The following is a 14,385-nucleotide window of genomic DNA, read 5'->3' as shown; positions in this document are numbered from 1 at the left end:
TATTTATGGCCAAGTGAATAAAGCACTAAGAACATATGTAAGTCTGGGTGTAGGGTTTGGAGGGAGTGAAGTGTGGGATAGGAGGAAGAGAGATGACAGGGTTTGGAAGTTTAAAATGAAGTGTCAGGAAATATCCTAAAGCCAACCTCATTGTAGACTGCTTAAAATCATCTGACGTGTCTATATAGTAACTAGGAACGTGCAGGTTCCAACACACCCACGCACTTGGGTTACAGGTTGACAAACAAGAACAAATTCTAACAGACTGGAGAGACTTATCATTGAAGGCAGAGCTGGACTGGGGGTAGGGACAGTGGGAGATTTCCCGGTAGGCTGCTACAAAATAGCCAAATATTTGCTGCTGCCATATAATAAAGCTTATGTGCCCTGTCCCCATTTATTATAATTTGCTTATGGGAGGGTCTGACAGTTGACCTACCAAATGCTGTGCAAAATATAGAAATTGTTCTGTAGGTTTGCCTGAAAATATCTGGCATTTGTTTCCAAGTCTGGCACATAAGGGTTAATAAATTCACCACAGAAGCACATATGCCGCACCCCGAGAGATCCCACACCGCACCAAGGGAAGGCTGCCCCCAAGCAGCAAAATTTGCAAAAACGTTTCATTGTAAATCTCTACACAGCCAGTGTGCATGCTGTATCAGAACTGATGGCAACACCCCAGAATTAAGGAAGAGGTGCAGAAAGATTACAATGTACGGAAGGTGTCCCAGAATCACAAGGGATAAAGCAAGAAATATGGGGAGTTTACCAAAACAAGAGGTCTTGTCTCCTGAAAGGCCAAGCCGCAGCGAAGAGAGCTGAGGCTCAGACTGAGATGCTGGAAAAATCAAACAAGTCAGTTACAGAATGTGGTCAACACTATCACTTACCACAATAGTGCATACATTCTAATCTCCACAAAGGCTACCCTGATTAGTTGTCTGAACCCATTACTGCCCCAGCAGCAACCCCAGCCAGCCACAGCACACTATCCACAGTGTTGCCTTGATCAATTCACTTGTGTACAAAGATAATTTCTTAGGAGGCTTTTTGTTCCCACACTAGGGAAGAAGAGAAGGGGTGAAGGGAATATGCATACACTCCGTGCTGCAGGCAGATCTCATTTACGAATATAGAGCACCCGAAATTCCCGCATCTCTATACACCATTACTTTGAGCCCATTCAACCTATTCAAAATAACTGTTTGCGAATGAGGTAACTCAAAAACACACAAACTAAATCACAAGAAAAAAAGGGATCTAACAGTGCTTCAGTAATGTAAAGTGCTGTGAAAATAGTGCTTTAAACAAGCGTTGCGATATTTATGCACCTATAAACAATAGACCGTGAAATAAGTGTTCACTAAGAGAAAACAGTAATGTTAAAGTTAGATACACAAAATAGTCAATGATGCTCCATCGTTTGTCAAATTTTCTTGTCCTTGTTCCATTAGGTTAGTACGGTCCACTAACTGAACTTCACCCATTTTATACATTATGAAATAAACCCAACACTTGATCAAAGTACGATTACATAAGAAACATAATATATAGCACTATTATTTTCTTCTTTCCCTGTAATTCCGTTTGTAAGTTTTGGAAACGCAGTTACTTAGTTTGCAAGTCACTAATTTGAAGTAAGTCTAATGAGTTTAAAATAATTGCATTTAGGGGTGGCCTTTGTGTTCTATGCAAGTGCTTCTCAGCCACTCTACACCAGGCTGGTGATGTCCACACAACTCCTTCAATCTACATCACAAATGTTGTGCACACCTATTGTTTCATCAACCCCTGGGAAAGGTGAGACAAGGAGGATATCAGAAACCAAAGCAAAAATGCCTCAAAAGTTGCCAACTGTTGGATTACTAAATGATCCCCATAATTCCATGAAGGAAGAGTTCACTAACTGAAACCTGGCATGTAAATTGGATAACAGAAGATTTTGCCTGTGAATAATGGATATATTTTCTATCAGAAAAACTATAAGCCTTTGGATGAATCAAAGGGATATTCACAAGAAAGCTGTGTAGGGCTGTATGATGGAGTTACTTGTTTGCGGACAAACAGGTAACATTAGGATGAGGTTTTACCTTCTGTCCTTCCTCAAGTTTCCTGTCCACGTCTACTGTGAAACAACGGGCGGTTGAAGGAGGAGGATCTCTGTGTCTCTCATTCCGCTCAACATCTGGAAGAGTTCACAAGACAAATGAGAAGAGCTAATAGATACAGCAGATAGGGGCAATAAAAAATAGGAAAGCGGAAAAAAAACAGGGATGCAGAAAACTGCATTAACTGTGGGGGGCGGGGGTCGACAAGGATGGGGACAGCAGCCGACAGGAGAAGAACAGCACATAAAATGAATGAGCCAAAGAAGGTAGGAAATAAGTTGCAGATAATTAGAAAGGGTAGACTAAAATATGGAAATGAAGGAATAGGGACGAAAGAGCTATCTAGGTATGCAACAAAGCAATCATGGGAAGAGAAAACTATAAGCAAAGCAACAAACAGCGAGGAGGCCAGTTAATAACTTACCTGTAACTTCACCCTGGCGATTGCAATCACAGCTGATTTCTAACCCTCATGCTGGTGGGACTGGAGACCGATTGTCAAGTTTAGGAACCCATAACTGTAGTATGAGCAGCAAATTACCCACCAGCCCAATAATCACCAATCTCAGCACCTCACCTGTCCCAGCTCATCAGTTCATTCTAGTTTCTGTGACTGTGAGAAAGTGGCTCTGTATATACTGTTCCCAAATAGGTACAGTGTGTACAGAGTCCACAGTCCCCAGAGGTTTGGCAGAGGCTAAAGTTAGATATAACCTTACTGTAGGACTTGGCCCTTTTTCCCTCATTTGTTTTCGTTTTTGTAGTATTGATGCAGATTCAGGGAGCCATTTTATCTACCCCTGAAACTTCTGTCTGAGGGCCTGGAGCACAAAATGGTGGCCACCTGTGACATCACCAGCATCCACTGGAACCTACTAGCACCTTCCAGAACATTCCAGAACCCTGTGACCGTTGGAGGCGGTTTAGAATGTTGGGAAGCTAAGACAGAGAGTTGGCAGTTGGAGCTGGCAGTTGGCACCTGACTGGTGAAGAGTGAGCAGCAGAAACCTGAAGGAGGAAGGAGTGAGGCAGCAGGGGTGGAAACTTGTGCCTGGAGTGGGGTCCATAAACCCACCCGTGATACTAGTCCCTACTGACTGAGCCCAGCCTGGAGCCCTGTGTGGGAAGAAGTAAGAAAAACCATCTTAAGGACCTGGACAGCAGGAACAGGCCTTAGAAGTCAAGAAAGCAAGTACCTGACCTGGATACTGGTTTCCCTGGAGCCGGACGTCGAGTAGCCTGGAGACCTGGAGCCTGAGGTGGAGAAGCGGCGCTGACTGGAAAAGCAGACGTCGTACCCAGAGCCGCCAGAGATCGTGAGAGGGCGCCGACGGAGGACGTGAGGTGTACCAGAGGTCGAGGAGGAAGTCAACCAAGGTCGAGTGAGCGGTGTCGACGGGGGAGTGAAGTCCGCCCTCCAGAGTCGCCGGAGACCGAGGTGAAGTGTGCCGGAGGTCGGGAGTGGAGATCGCACTCCGGAGTCGCCGGAACCTGAGAGAAGTGTACCGGAGGTCGGGAGTGGAGGTCGCACTCCGGAGTCGCCGGAAACCTAAGGAGAGGAGCACCGGAGGTCGGGAGTGAGGATCGCACTCCGGAGCCGCCGGAAGACGACATCGAGCCAAGGCCGGCCGACGTCATCGAAGCTGAGGTCGCCATCGGACCGGAGCCGCCCGAAGTCGACATCGAGTCAAGAGTGCCCGACGCCATCGAATCGGAGGTCGAGATCGAGCCGAGGCCGCCGACATCGAACCGGAGCCGCCTACCGGCGTCGTCAGGAACTGACATTGTGCCGAGGCCGCCGAACCGGATCCGCCTCACGGCGTCGACACGACTCCAGCGGCGTCGGAACATCAGAAAAAGGGCAGTAAGTGGAATAGAGGGCGCCAAAGGCCCTGTGGAATCCTAAGAGACTACTCTAGGGGTTAGAGAGGTGCTGGAACCAGCTGGACTGTGCCAGGGGTGAGCTGGGACTAATTTAGAGGGGTTGTGTAGAGTGAGAGAGCCAGGTCTCTGGTATTTCCCCCTTGATCTACCTCAGTTTAGGCCTCAGCCTTGTCCAAGCCAGGGAGTAGACACCCTCAAGCCTTCCACATCCCCACAAGCTGCGCCTGGGCCAAATTAGCCCATAGTAATCTCAAATGTGATCTGATTCTATGAGTGTCACTGTCAGCTTTTAATTATTTATTAGGGGCACTGTATTTATTGTATTTAACCTATTTATTGCTTCACTGTATTTATTGGTCCACAGTATTTATTGATGCACAATATTTATTGGTTTACAGTATTTATTGCCTCAGAATATTTAATTGCCTGTATGCATTGCACTTATATTTATGCCTTCATTATTTATGATCACCCCTATTTATTGAATCATTAAGCCAGTATTTATTTGACCTGCACTATTTAAAAAGTTTGTATATTGTGATTGTTATTTATTTATCTAATCAGCAACTAAGAGAAAAAGAAGATAAAGTAAGATATTTTCATAATTTTTACGGCGTAGAGTCGTTTTTGGAACGGATGCACGCATGGTTATTGTATGGGTATGTCGTATGCTTAGCACGGAGCCTGATTCCTGACCACTCGAGCCAAGCTACCACATTGTATGTCTGGGAGAACACCACCACCCTTCCAGTGTGGGAGTGTTTTTCTAACATAATTGGTGTTCAGTGGTGGGATAGAGCTGTGCCTACGTATACTCAACAATAACTGTGGGTAGTCCATAGGCCTACACCGGGAGTTTTCTCAAAGCGGCCTTCCTAATTGTGGGTTTTTGTTTTTTCCAAATTTACTCTGGTGGTGGGAGGAGGTATTATTAAAGGTACCCCCCTGCATTGTTACTGCAAATAACTGTCCTCTGACCTGAGTGGGCAAGATGGAGTTTGTACTGGAGAATTTAGAAACGTACACTGTGGCCCAACTCAGGGAGTTTTGCCAGCGGGAGGGGGTGTATTGTCCCCCAGGAGCAAAGAAGGGTGCACTCCAAACCAGCTTAAGGGCTTGGGGGGAGGCACGCCGAGAAAGCAAGGCTGAGGAGGAGGACAGGGATAGAGAGCCCGACAGTGAGGGAGCTGGTTTGTACCAACCGGAGGTGGGGAACCTGTCAGCGGGGCCCAGGACACTCTCCAGGAAGGGCAGCAGTGCCTCTAGCGGTGGCTTGTCTAAAGTGGAGTTAACAGACCGGAGGGAGAAAAGACAGCTCACATGGGACTTAGCAAGGCTGGAGAAAGAGATGGAGGAGAGAAGGATGGCGCACGAGCTTCGGATGAAGGAGTTGGAGCTGCGTGCCCTCCAGATGAGTGTGTCCAGCGAGGACACTGGTGGCAGCATACCGGAAGCTCCACAGGAGCTAGAAGTTTATTTACCCCAGGATGACATCACCAGGGTGTCTGAGGAGGCATTGGGGTGGGAACCTGAAGGGGGTAGTGCAGGGATCTCCCAACCCAGCGAGGTGAGAGAAGTGGCAGATAGCCCAGCTAGGTCCCAGGGAGAGAGGGTTGTAGGGCCTCACGACCTATCTGTAGGAAGGCGTGAGACGGGGAGGTGTCCCGAGGTGCCCCAACCGAAGTCTCAGGGCCTGGAGAGTTCCGCAAGGGAGCCCCAGGTTGGGAGCCTAGGCTGTCCCGATGTGCCCTCCAGTGCAGGGGAGCCCCTAGTGTCAGGAGGACCCAGGGCAACTGTAACCAGCGCGCCTGAGGTTCTGGGGTTGGTCCAGTTTCAGGGTTTAGGTCCTGGGCTGGGATGCCAGGCTCAGGGGTTGCCTGACCTGGCGGGTGGGGCCTCTGTTAACCGGGTCCCCCCGAAATGGACTTCCAGGGGTACTTTTCCCGTTAGGAGGGTGCTGAAATCTGGAAGGGGGTGCAGAGGGAGGAAGGTCTCGCCTCGGGCACCGACTCAGCCTAAGGGTTTAGACCCTAGGTTGAAGGATCAGTTGAGGGGTCAAGGCCCTAGACTGAGGAGGAAGTGTTGGTCTGAGGGTGCCTCGCAGGGTAGGGTGAGGAACCCCAGAAGGAGAGTTAGGGGGAGGAGAGCCTCGCCCCTGAAGGCTGGTCAGCCTAAGGGTGTGAACCCCAGGAGGAAGGACCAGAGGCAGTTTAGGACTGCAAGGAGGAGGACCGGAGTGGTCAACGGGCACTATAGGCCTGGGGCTACTGCCCCCCACTCCGCGAGATCACCCGGGCCAGAGACATCTGGACGGCCCAGGGGCCGGTCCTGGCCACAACTAGCTAGGGAGCCCCAGTGGGGTGGTTTTGTTGGTCCAGGGAGGCTTGTTAGGGAACCATTGGGTTCCAGAGCGGAGGAGAACTTGCGGGAGCTCCTGCCGTTGCGGGCCGGCGTCCACCTTTTCTCGCCCCAAGCAGGGAAGACCATCAAGGCATTGATCGGTCTACCCTGGCTTTTGGCTGGAAGGGGGTTATGTAGGACTTGGCCCTTTTTCCCTCATTTGTTTTCGTTTTCGTAGTATTGATGCAGATTCAGGGAGCCATTTTATCTACCCCTGAAACTTCTGTCTGAGGGCCTGGAGCACAAAATGGTGGCCACCTGTGACATCACCAGCATCCACTGGAACCTACTAGCACCTTCCAGAACATTCCAGAACCCTGTGACCGTTGGAGGCGGTTTAGAATGTTGGGAAGCTAAGACAGAGAGTTGGCAGTTGGAGCTGGCAGTTGGCACCTGACTGGTGAAGAGTGAGCAGCAGAAACCTGAAGGAGGAAGGAGTGAGGCAGCAGGGGTGGAAACTTGTGCCTGGAGTGGGGTCCATAAACCCACCCGTGATACTAGTCCCTACTGACTGAGCCCAGCCTGGAGCCCTGTGTGGGAAGAAGTAAGAAAAACCATCTTAAGGACCTGGACAGCAGGAACAGGCCTTAGAAGTCAAGAAAGCAAGTACCTGACCTGGATACTGGTTTCCCTGGAGCCGGACGTCGAGTAGCCTGGAGACCTGGAGCCTGAGGTGGAGAAGCGGCGCTGACTGGAAAAGCAGACGTCGTACCCAGAGCCGCCAGAGATCGTGAGAGGGCGCCGACGGAGGACGTGAGGTGTACCAGAGGTCGAGGAGGAAGTCAACCAAGGTCGAGTGAGCGGTGTCGACGGGGGAGTGAAGTCCGCCCTCCAGAGTCGCCGGAGACCGAGGTGAAGTGTGCCGGAGGTCGGGAGTGGAGATCGCACTCCGGAGTCGCCGGAACCTGAGAGAAGTGTACCGGAGGTCGGGAGTGGAGGTCGCACTCCGGAGTCGCCGGAAACCTAAGGAGAGGAGCACCGGAGGTCGGGAGTGAGGATCGCACTCCGGAGCCGCCGGAAGACGACATCGAGCCAAGGCCGGCCGACGTCATCGAAGCTGAGGTCGCCATCGGACCGGAGCCGCCCGAAGTCGACATCGAGTCAAGAGTGCCCGACGCCATCGAATCGGAGGTCGAGATCGAGCCGAGGCCGCCGACATCGAACCGGAGCCGCCTACCGGCGTCGTCAGGAACTGACATTGTGCCGAGGCCGCCGACGTCGAACCGGATCCGCCTCACGGCGTCGACACGACTCCAGCGGCGTCGGAACATCAGAAAAAGGGCAGTAAGTGGAATAGAGGGCGCCAAAGGCCCTGTGGAATCCTAAGAGACTACTCTAGGGGTTAGAGAGGTGCTGGAACCAGCTGGACTGTGCCAGGGGTGAGCTGGGACTAATTTAGAGGGGTTGTGTAGAGTGAGAGAGCCAGGTCTCTGGTATTTCCCCCTTGATCTACCTCAGTTTAGGCCTCAGCCTTGTCCAAGCCAGGGAGTAGACACCCTCAAGCCTTCCACATCCCCACAAGCTGGGCCTGGGCCAAATTAGCCCATAGTAATCTCAAATGTGATCTGATTCTATGAGTGTCACTGTCAGCTTTTAATTATTTATTAGGGGCACTGTATTTATTGTATTTAACCTATTTATTGCTTCACTGTATTTATTGGTCCACAGTATTTATTGATGCACAATATTTATTGGTTTACAGTATTTATTGCCTCAGAATATTTAATTGCCTGTATGCATTGCACTTATATTTATGCCTTCATTATTTATGATCACCCCTATTTATTGAATCATTAAGCCAGTATTTATTTGACCTGCACTATTTAAAAAGTTTGTATATTGTGATTGTTATTTATTTATCTAATCAGCAACTAAGAGAAAAAGAAGATAAAGAAAGATATTTTCATAATTTTTACGGTGTAGAGTCGTTTCTGGAACGGATGCACGCATGGTTATTGTATGGGTATGTCGTATGCTTAGCACGGAGCCTGATTCCTGACCACTCGAGCCAAGCTACCACATTGTATGTCTGGGAGAACACCACCACCCTTCCAGTGTGGGAGTGTTTTTCTAACACTTACTCTCTAAAGTGGTAGCTTGGTCGAGCAGTAAGGCAGTATCAGAGGACAGTGTAAAGCATTTGTTGTACACACTCAGTCAGCAAATGGTCTCACACACTCAAGAACTGAACTCTAGGCCAATGGTTTATATACAAAATATATGGTTGTTTTTATTTTAGAACCAACAATAGGTATCAAAATATACTTTCTCAGAATAAGATGCTTTAGGTAAATACTTTTGCAATATGCAATTGACTTTTGTAAATACTGGTTACAGGTTGTTGCAATAGGCAACACAATTTCAAACACAATAATGCATTGAGCTCAATGGAAATTTAAGTTATTTGCAATAGATTACATTCAGGATTACTTTTGTAACTCCAGGACTGGATCCTAGATTCAGTCCTGGGACAGTTCTTAGAAACAAGTGATAAAAGTCGACTTAGTTACTGTTGTGGTTTTTAGGAAATATTTAGCTATTTTAAAAAGTTGACTGTGAGAAGTTGGCCTGGCATATGCTGTCCACTAGTTATAGGGGACACCTTGCACCAGTCCAATTCGACTCTTAAGGTGATAGGTTAAAAGACAACCTTTAAAGAAAGCTATCCTAGTGGTAGCTGTGGAGAGCAGCCTTCAGGCTAAGTCTTGAAGGAGTGTTAAGCTTATTGTTTTATCATGGATAACCTCTTGAATGACCAAATGAAAGAGTAGCCCACACAGGTATATATTCAAAATATATGTATTTATTCTAAGAACAAATCCCACTAGTCTCTTGTGAGGCTGGAGGTAAAGATACAATTAAATAAAGCATTCAAACAACAATAAATAGCACTGGAATCACAGGGCCTCCGGGGGGGGGGGGGGGGGGACAAAACCATACATTAAAAAAGTGGTACAAGAACCACGACAGTTCTGCAGACAGTGCCTAGGGCACTTGGGGTCGCTGGCCCCTTACGAAACCACCCAAGGTAGTGAGGAAGGGGACCCACGGGAGACGGGTGCAGTCTTTAAACTACAGTCGGGATCTCTATTAAACCCTATGGGAAATGTCGCGGTTGGAAATTACAAGAATCTGAACACTTCTAGCAGGAGTTCAAGTTCAGGAGCTTAGAGTTAAGCTCTTGGAGGGCCCACATCCACAACAGTACCGAGGTACCACAGTTACCTGCCCCAGGGAAGTCTGGTGCATAGGTCATTTTCGATGTCGGGTCGCGATCTCGTTTTCAATGGAAAAAGGTGAAGAACTGCTGCTGGCGTGAAGTGTCGTCGATGTCGTGCAGAGTGAAGATGTAGATCTGGAAGGAAAGGACCTGAAAGCAGAGGGGACAGAGTCTGGGTCACTAGCCAGTGACCAGGGAGCTCAGGAGAAAGAGCCCTTCAATGTTGGGTGTTTTCAGGTTGAAGACTGGTAGCTTGGATCAGCAGCCACGGGGTCCAGGAGGCTTCAAGGAAGGCCAGCTTCTGGAGGGCGACTGTCCCACGAAGGATGAAGGCCGCTGCGGTGTTAGTGTCCGGATTGGATCAACTAAGCCTTGGCAACCGCAACCCATGCAAGGATCATGAAACAGCTACGGTGCAGACCCACGAGGTCTCAGCGAGGTCTACAGCGAGGAGACTGTAGAGCAGGCCTGGAGCAACCAGGGAAGCCCTTTAAAGTAAAGATTGACCTCCGCTAGGGCCCACCAGTCGAGAGACAAGGGACCGCGGGAGGAGGCAATTTGGAGTGCGTAAAGATGAGCCCACGGGTCGCCGGAGCGGGCTGGAGCGTCGTCCTTTGGCACAAGTAATGCTGAGAGGTTGGCTCAATGATGGGCCAAAGCACAACTTCCCCACTGGTCGGGGTCATGTGCTGTGCAAGAGGTGTCCGGTGTCCTGGGGTATTGGTGATCTCGGGGCCTATGTTCCTTCCCTAAAACACACAAAACCCAAATTGGCAAACCATGGCCACATGTCAGCCCCTGGTAAATGGTACCCAGGGCCTCGTGACCAGGGAAGGCCCCTAAGGGCTGCAGCACTCATTGTGCCACCCTTAGGGGCCCTGTACCCTCACACACACACACTGCCTTTGCAGGCTGGGTGTCTGGGTGCAAGACAAAAACAAAGTCGACATGGCACACATCCCTGTGTGCCATGCCCATCAACTACACTGCCATGGTATACATCAGCCACCCCTCTAGCTGGGTGCCTTATGCCAATGGTGTGGGCGCAGGAGCCCTGTGGCCCTACAGTAGCCAGGTCCATTCCTGACCACTGTAAGTGCTGTGCTGCCTTTTAAGAGTACATGGTGCTGAGAGCTCGTCAAACACGAACTCCACAGCACCATAATGGCAACACTGAAGACTGAGAAGTTTGGTAACAAACTTCTCAGCACATTAAACCCACACTGATGCCAATGTGGGATTTAATGTACCAAGCACCCCAGAGGGCATCTTAGAGATGCCCCCTTAAACCTAACCTACAATCCACATCTGCTCTGAGGCTGCCTAGGCTGCCACACAGCAGACATGTTGCTGGACCCCTGGGTGGGAGAGCCCCTGCTCTCCTGGGCCTGCAACAATGCACATCCTGGGCGAGGTGCTAAATCTCCTCCCCCAGGATGGGCAGGGGGAAGCTTCAAAGGCATGCCGCCTCTGAGTTTCCCCAGGTCCCTGCAACCCCCCACTCTGGCGGGAAGCTTGGCCGGAAACCCCAAATAAGGACAGGGGATGTGCCAGCCTGACAACCCCACTCCTCAAGTGGGAGAGGCGAGGTGAAGCACATCTCCGGGCTCTCGCCATCTTGAAGATGGGAAGCCCTACCCTATCAGGACAAGGCTACTGCCCCACTCCCACAGGAGAGAGGCAGGATAGGGGTGTACCCACCCCAGGACAGGGGCCCATTGGTCCCTGCCCTTCACCTACCTGTAACGCCCCTAAATCTAGTATTTAGGGGCACCCTGACCCTTCCTTCCCCAGATTCCAGAATACAAAGAAGAGCAAGAAGAAAGAAGACCTGCCGTGCAGCTGCTAAGAAGAGGAAGACACCAACTGCTTTGGCCCTAGCCCTACCGGCCTGTCGACCCTCGAACCTGCTCCTGCTCCTGCTCCAACCCAGCATCTCTTGTGGCCAGCAACCTCACAAACCCCGGAGGACCTGGCTACCTTTTGGCTCTAAGCCCCTGGGACTCCCATGAGTAGAGGCTCTACTCAAAACCTACCTCTAATCCCTGGCAGCAGTCCGGAACCGCGAACCCAGCACACACTGCACGAGCCAAGCCTGGCCAGTGCCGGAGTGAACAAAGACCACGAGGACGACCCCATGGAGACTGTGACCCCGAGTCCGGCACCCAAGGTCCTCCCTCGACACTCCTGAAGAAGCCTGCAGCCTCAGAACAAGGTGCCCCCCCCTATCGCGATCAACAGAGGGTAAGATTTCCCGACACCAAAAGGCACCCCTGCACGCGGCGCCCCGCGGCCCCTTGTGCCCATTCCCGGGGTACCTACTTATCCTCCAACTACCCAACTTACCTCTCGAAGTGGTGGTGGCACCTGAAGAATCCTCATCCCCGAGCTTGCAGTCTTTCTAAACCGGAGATTTCCCATTGAAATCAGTTGAGCGCCCGAAGGCTCAAAAGCACCCTGCACCCAGCCGCCCGAGTGGCCCTGGCAGTGCAACCTCTACACCTACCTACTTCCCCACTTGCCCTGAGTAAGTGACCAGGAGCCCAGCTCCACAGCCGCATGGCTTGCTAGTCAGCAGCCACCAACCAAGGCCCCCCTATCCCTCATAGGATAACATTGGGCCTAACTCTCTGCACCCGGCCGCCCTAGAGTCGCTGAGGTTGAACCAACTGTACCTACCTGACCCTGGGGGACCCCTGAGTCTATGCCCAGAACCTCAACTCTGCCAGTCGGGTACTTACCTTTAAACCGATAACTCTATTTTCTTCATAGGGTAACATTGACTGGCTTTTCCCTGAAATTTCTTCTAAGTGTGGACTTTTCAAATCTTAAAATATTCACCAAAAATCAGCCGAGTAACGAAAACGAAAATACTCACCTGCTCTTAGGGGCGCTCCCAGTGCTGGATCTTGGTGCCCAGCACTGACTCTGAAAAATACTTACAACTGTACTTACCAGTAACCCAATTTTCTCCCATAGGAAATCATTGACTGTTTTTCTGTGAAATTTCTTCTGTGTCAATTTCTGCAATCTTTAAATATTCTTTAAAAATCGTATACTATCTGAAAACGTAATTACTTACCTGTTTTGGATAAAGGTCCCAGTACTTAGTCTAGGCACCCAGTACTGGATTACAAAAGTAACGAGAACATACTGTACCTGCAACTTCAATTTTCTTCCATAGGGAATCATTGACTGTTTTCTTTGAAATATTTTCTAAGTGTCAACTTTTAAAATAGCTAAATATTGTTTAAAAATCATCACAGTAATTAAGTTGACTTTCATCACTTGATTCTGAGTACTGACCCAGGACTGAATCTGGGATCCAGTCCTGGAATTACAAAAGTAATCCTAAAAGTAATCTGTTGCAAATAACTTAAAATGTCCATTGAGCTCAATGCATTGTTGTGTTTAAAATAGAGTTGCCTATTGCAACCACTTGTAACTGTTTACAAAAGCCAATTGCATATTGCAAAAGTATTTATATAAAGCATCTCATTCTGAGAAAGTATATTTTAAATCCAATTGTTAGTTCTAAAATAAAACAAGCATATATTTTTTTTATATATAAACCATTGGCCTAGAGTTCAGTTCTTGAGTGTGTGAGACCATTTGCTGACTGAGTGTGTACAACAAATGCTTTACACTGTCCTCTGATACTGCCTTACTGCTCGACCAAGCTACCACTTTAGAGAGTAAGGTTATATCTAACTTTAACCTCTGTCAACCCTGGGGGGCTGTGGACTCTGTACACCCTGTACCTATTAAGGAACAGTATATACAGAGCCACTTTCTCACACTGGGGTCCTGGATAGCAGGGCCACAGCCTGGCTAGAGTCAGAAAACAGTCAAAACATCAGCAAAAAGTTGGGGGCAACTATGCAGTCGATGCCACTCTCCTATATTGACACTTCAGAAGAAATTTCATAGAAAAACAGTCAATGATTCCCTATGGAAGAAAATTCAAGTTGCAGGTAAGGAGTAGTTTCTTTTCTGTAACTCCAGTTCTGTAGTAGGGGTATCTCTGTTATAGTCATAATCTAGTGAATAGTCCCGCCCATGTGCGCGGACCCCGGAGCAATAAAAATAATCTCTTAAGTTGTCAAGCCATGCAGACCTGCATCTACACTTAAGAGAGAATTTCAAAGACAGATAATGCAGCCTATATCCACAGGCCACACTGTCCAGTACTTCAACTAGAAAGAATTCCACCAACAACCATCAACAGCACTGCCTGTCCAGCTTTTTCCACAGAGAAAAACCTGCCTGTTAGACCTGTCCGCCCTAGGGTGATCTTCCCTGTTTTTTTTCGCCCTTGCCTCATTTTTTTCCACCCTCTTTTTGGTTGGCCCTAGGTCTTCGGGCACCTTACCATTGCTGGTCAATGCTAAGGTGCAGGTGCTCTCTACCACTAAGATGGCTGCCACAGACCCCTGCTACTGCGGAGCGGTCTTTCAAGTAGCGCCCTAGTTGCCAGGAGCTGTCTAGAACCCTTAGGTATTGTGACATCACTAGCCTGGTTCCCCTGACCATCCCTAGAATGTAGAAGGCCCTGGAACCTTCCGGAATAGAGAGAGGTCACCTGACCTGGGAGTATAAATAGAAAGGGCGGGAAACTTTCTAGTCAGTTGTTGAGGTACCACTGACCTGGGGGGGACCCTGTGCTGGAGTTTAGGCGGAAGGGGGAGGGGGCACCTATACCACTAGGGGTGACTAGGTCTAGGCCTTGCCCGCTAAGCTGCGTGAGGATTCCTGACCAAACCCACTGAC

The 14,385-nt window shown here is 49.3% G+C and overlaps 1 protein-coding gene across 5 annotated transcripts in view; it reads right to left on the bottom strand.

The window, feature by feature from the left end:
- KIF20A (kinesin family member 20A) overlaps positions 1–14,385 on the bottom strand; it is a 220,051-nt gene that overhangs the window by 31,684 nt on the left and 173,982 nt on the right. For 3 of the 5 annotated variants that reach the window (XM_085618378.1, XM_085618377.1, XM_085618376.1), the window contains exon 17: positions 2,094–2,188. In XM_085618378.1, coding sequence (XP_085474504.1) covers positions 2,094–2,188 — 95 coding nt within the window. Of the gene's footprint in view, positions 1–772; positions 842–2,093; positions 2,189–14,385 lie in introns of all 5 variants that reach the window. The other 2 variants (XM_085618375.1, XM_085618374.1) reach the window with 1 other exon arrangement.

Source organism: Triturus cristatus, chromosome 7, assembly GCF_964204655.1.
Source record: "Triturus cristatus chromosome 7, aTriCri1.1, whole genome shotgun sequence".
In the NCBI taxonomy this organism is placed as follows: Eukaryota; Metazoa; Chordata; class Amphibia; order Caudata; family Salamandridae; genus Triturus; species Triturus cristatus.
Note: the sequence above shows the minus strand (reverse complement) of the source record. Positions and strands in the feature narration are given on the sequence as shown.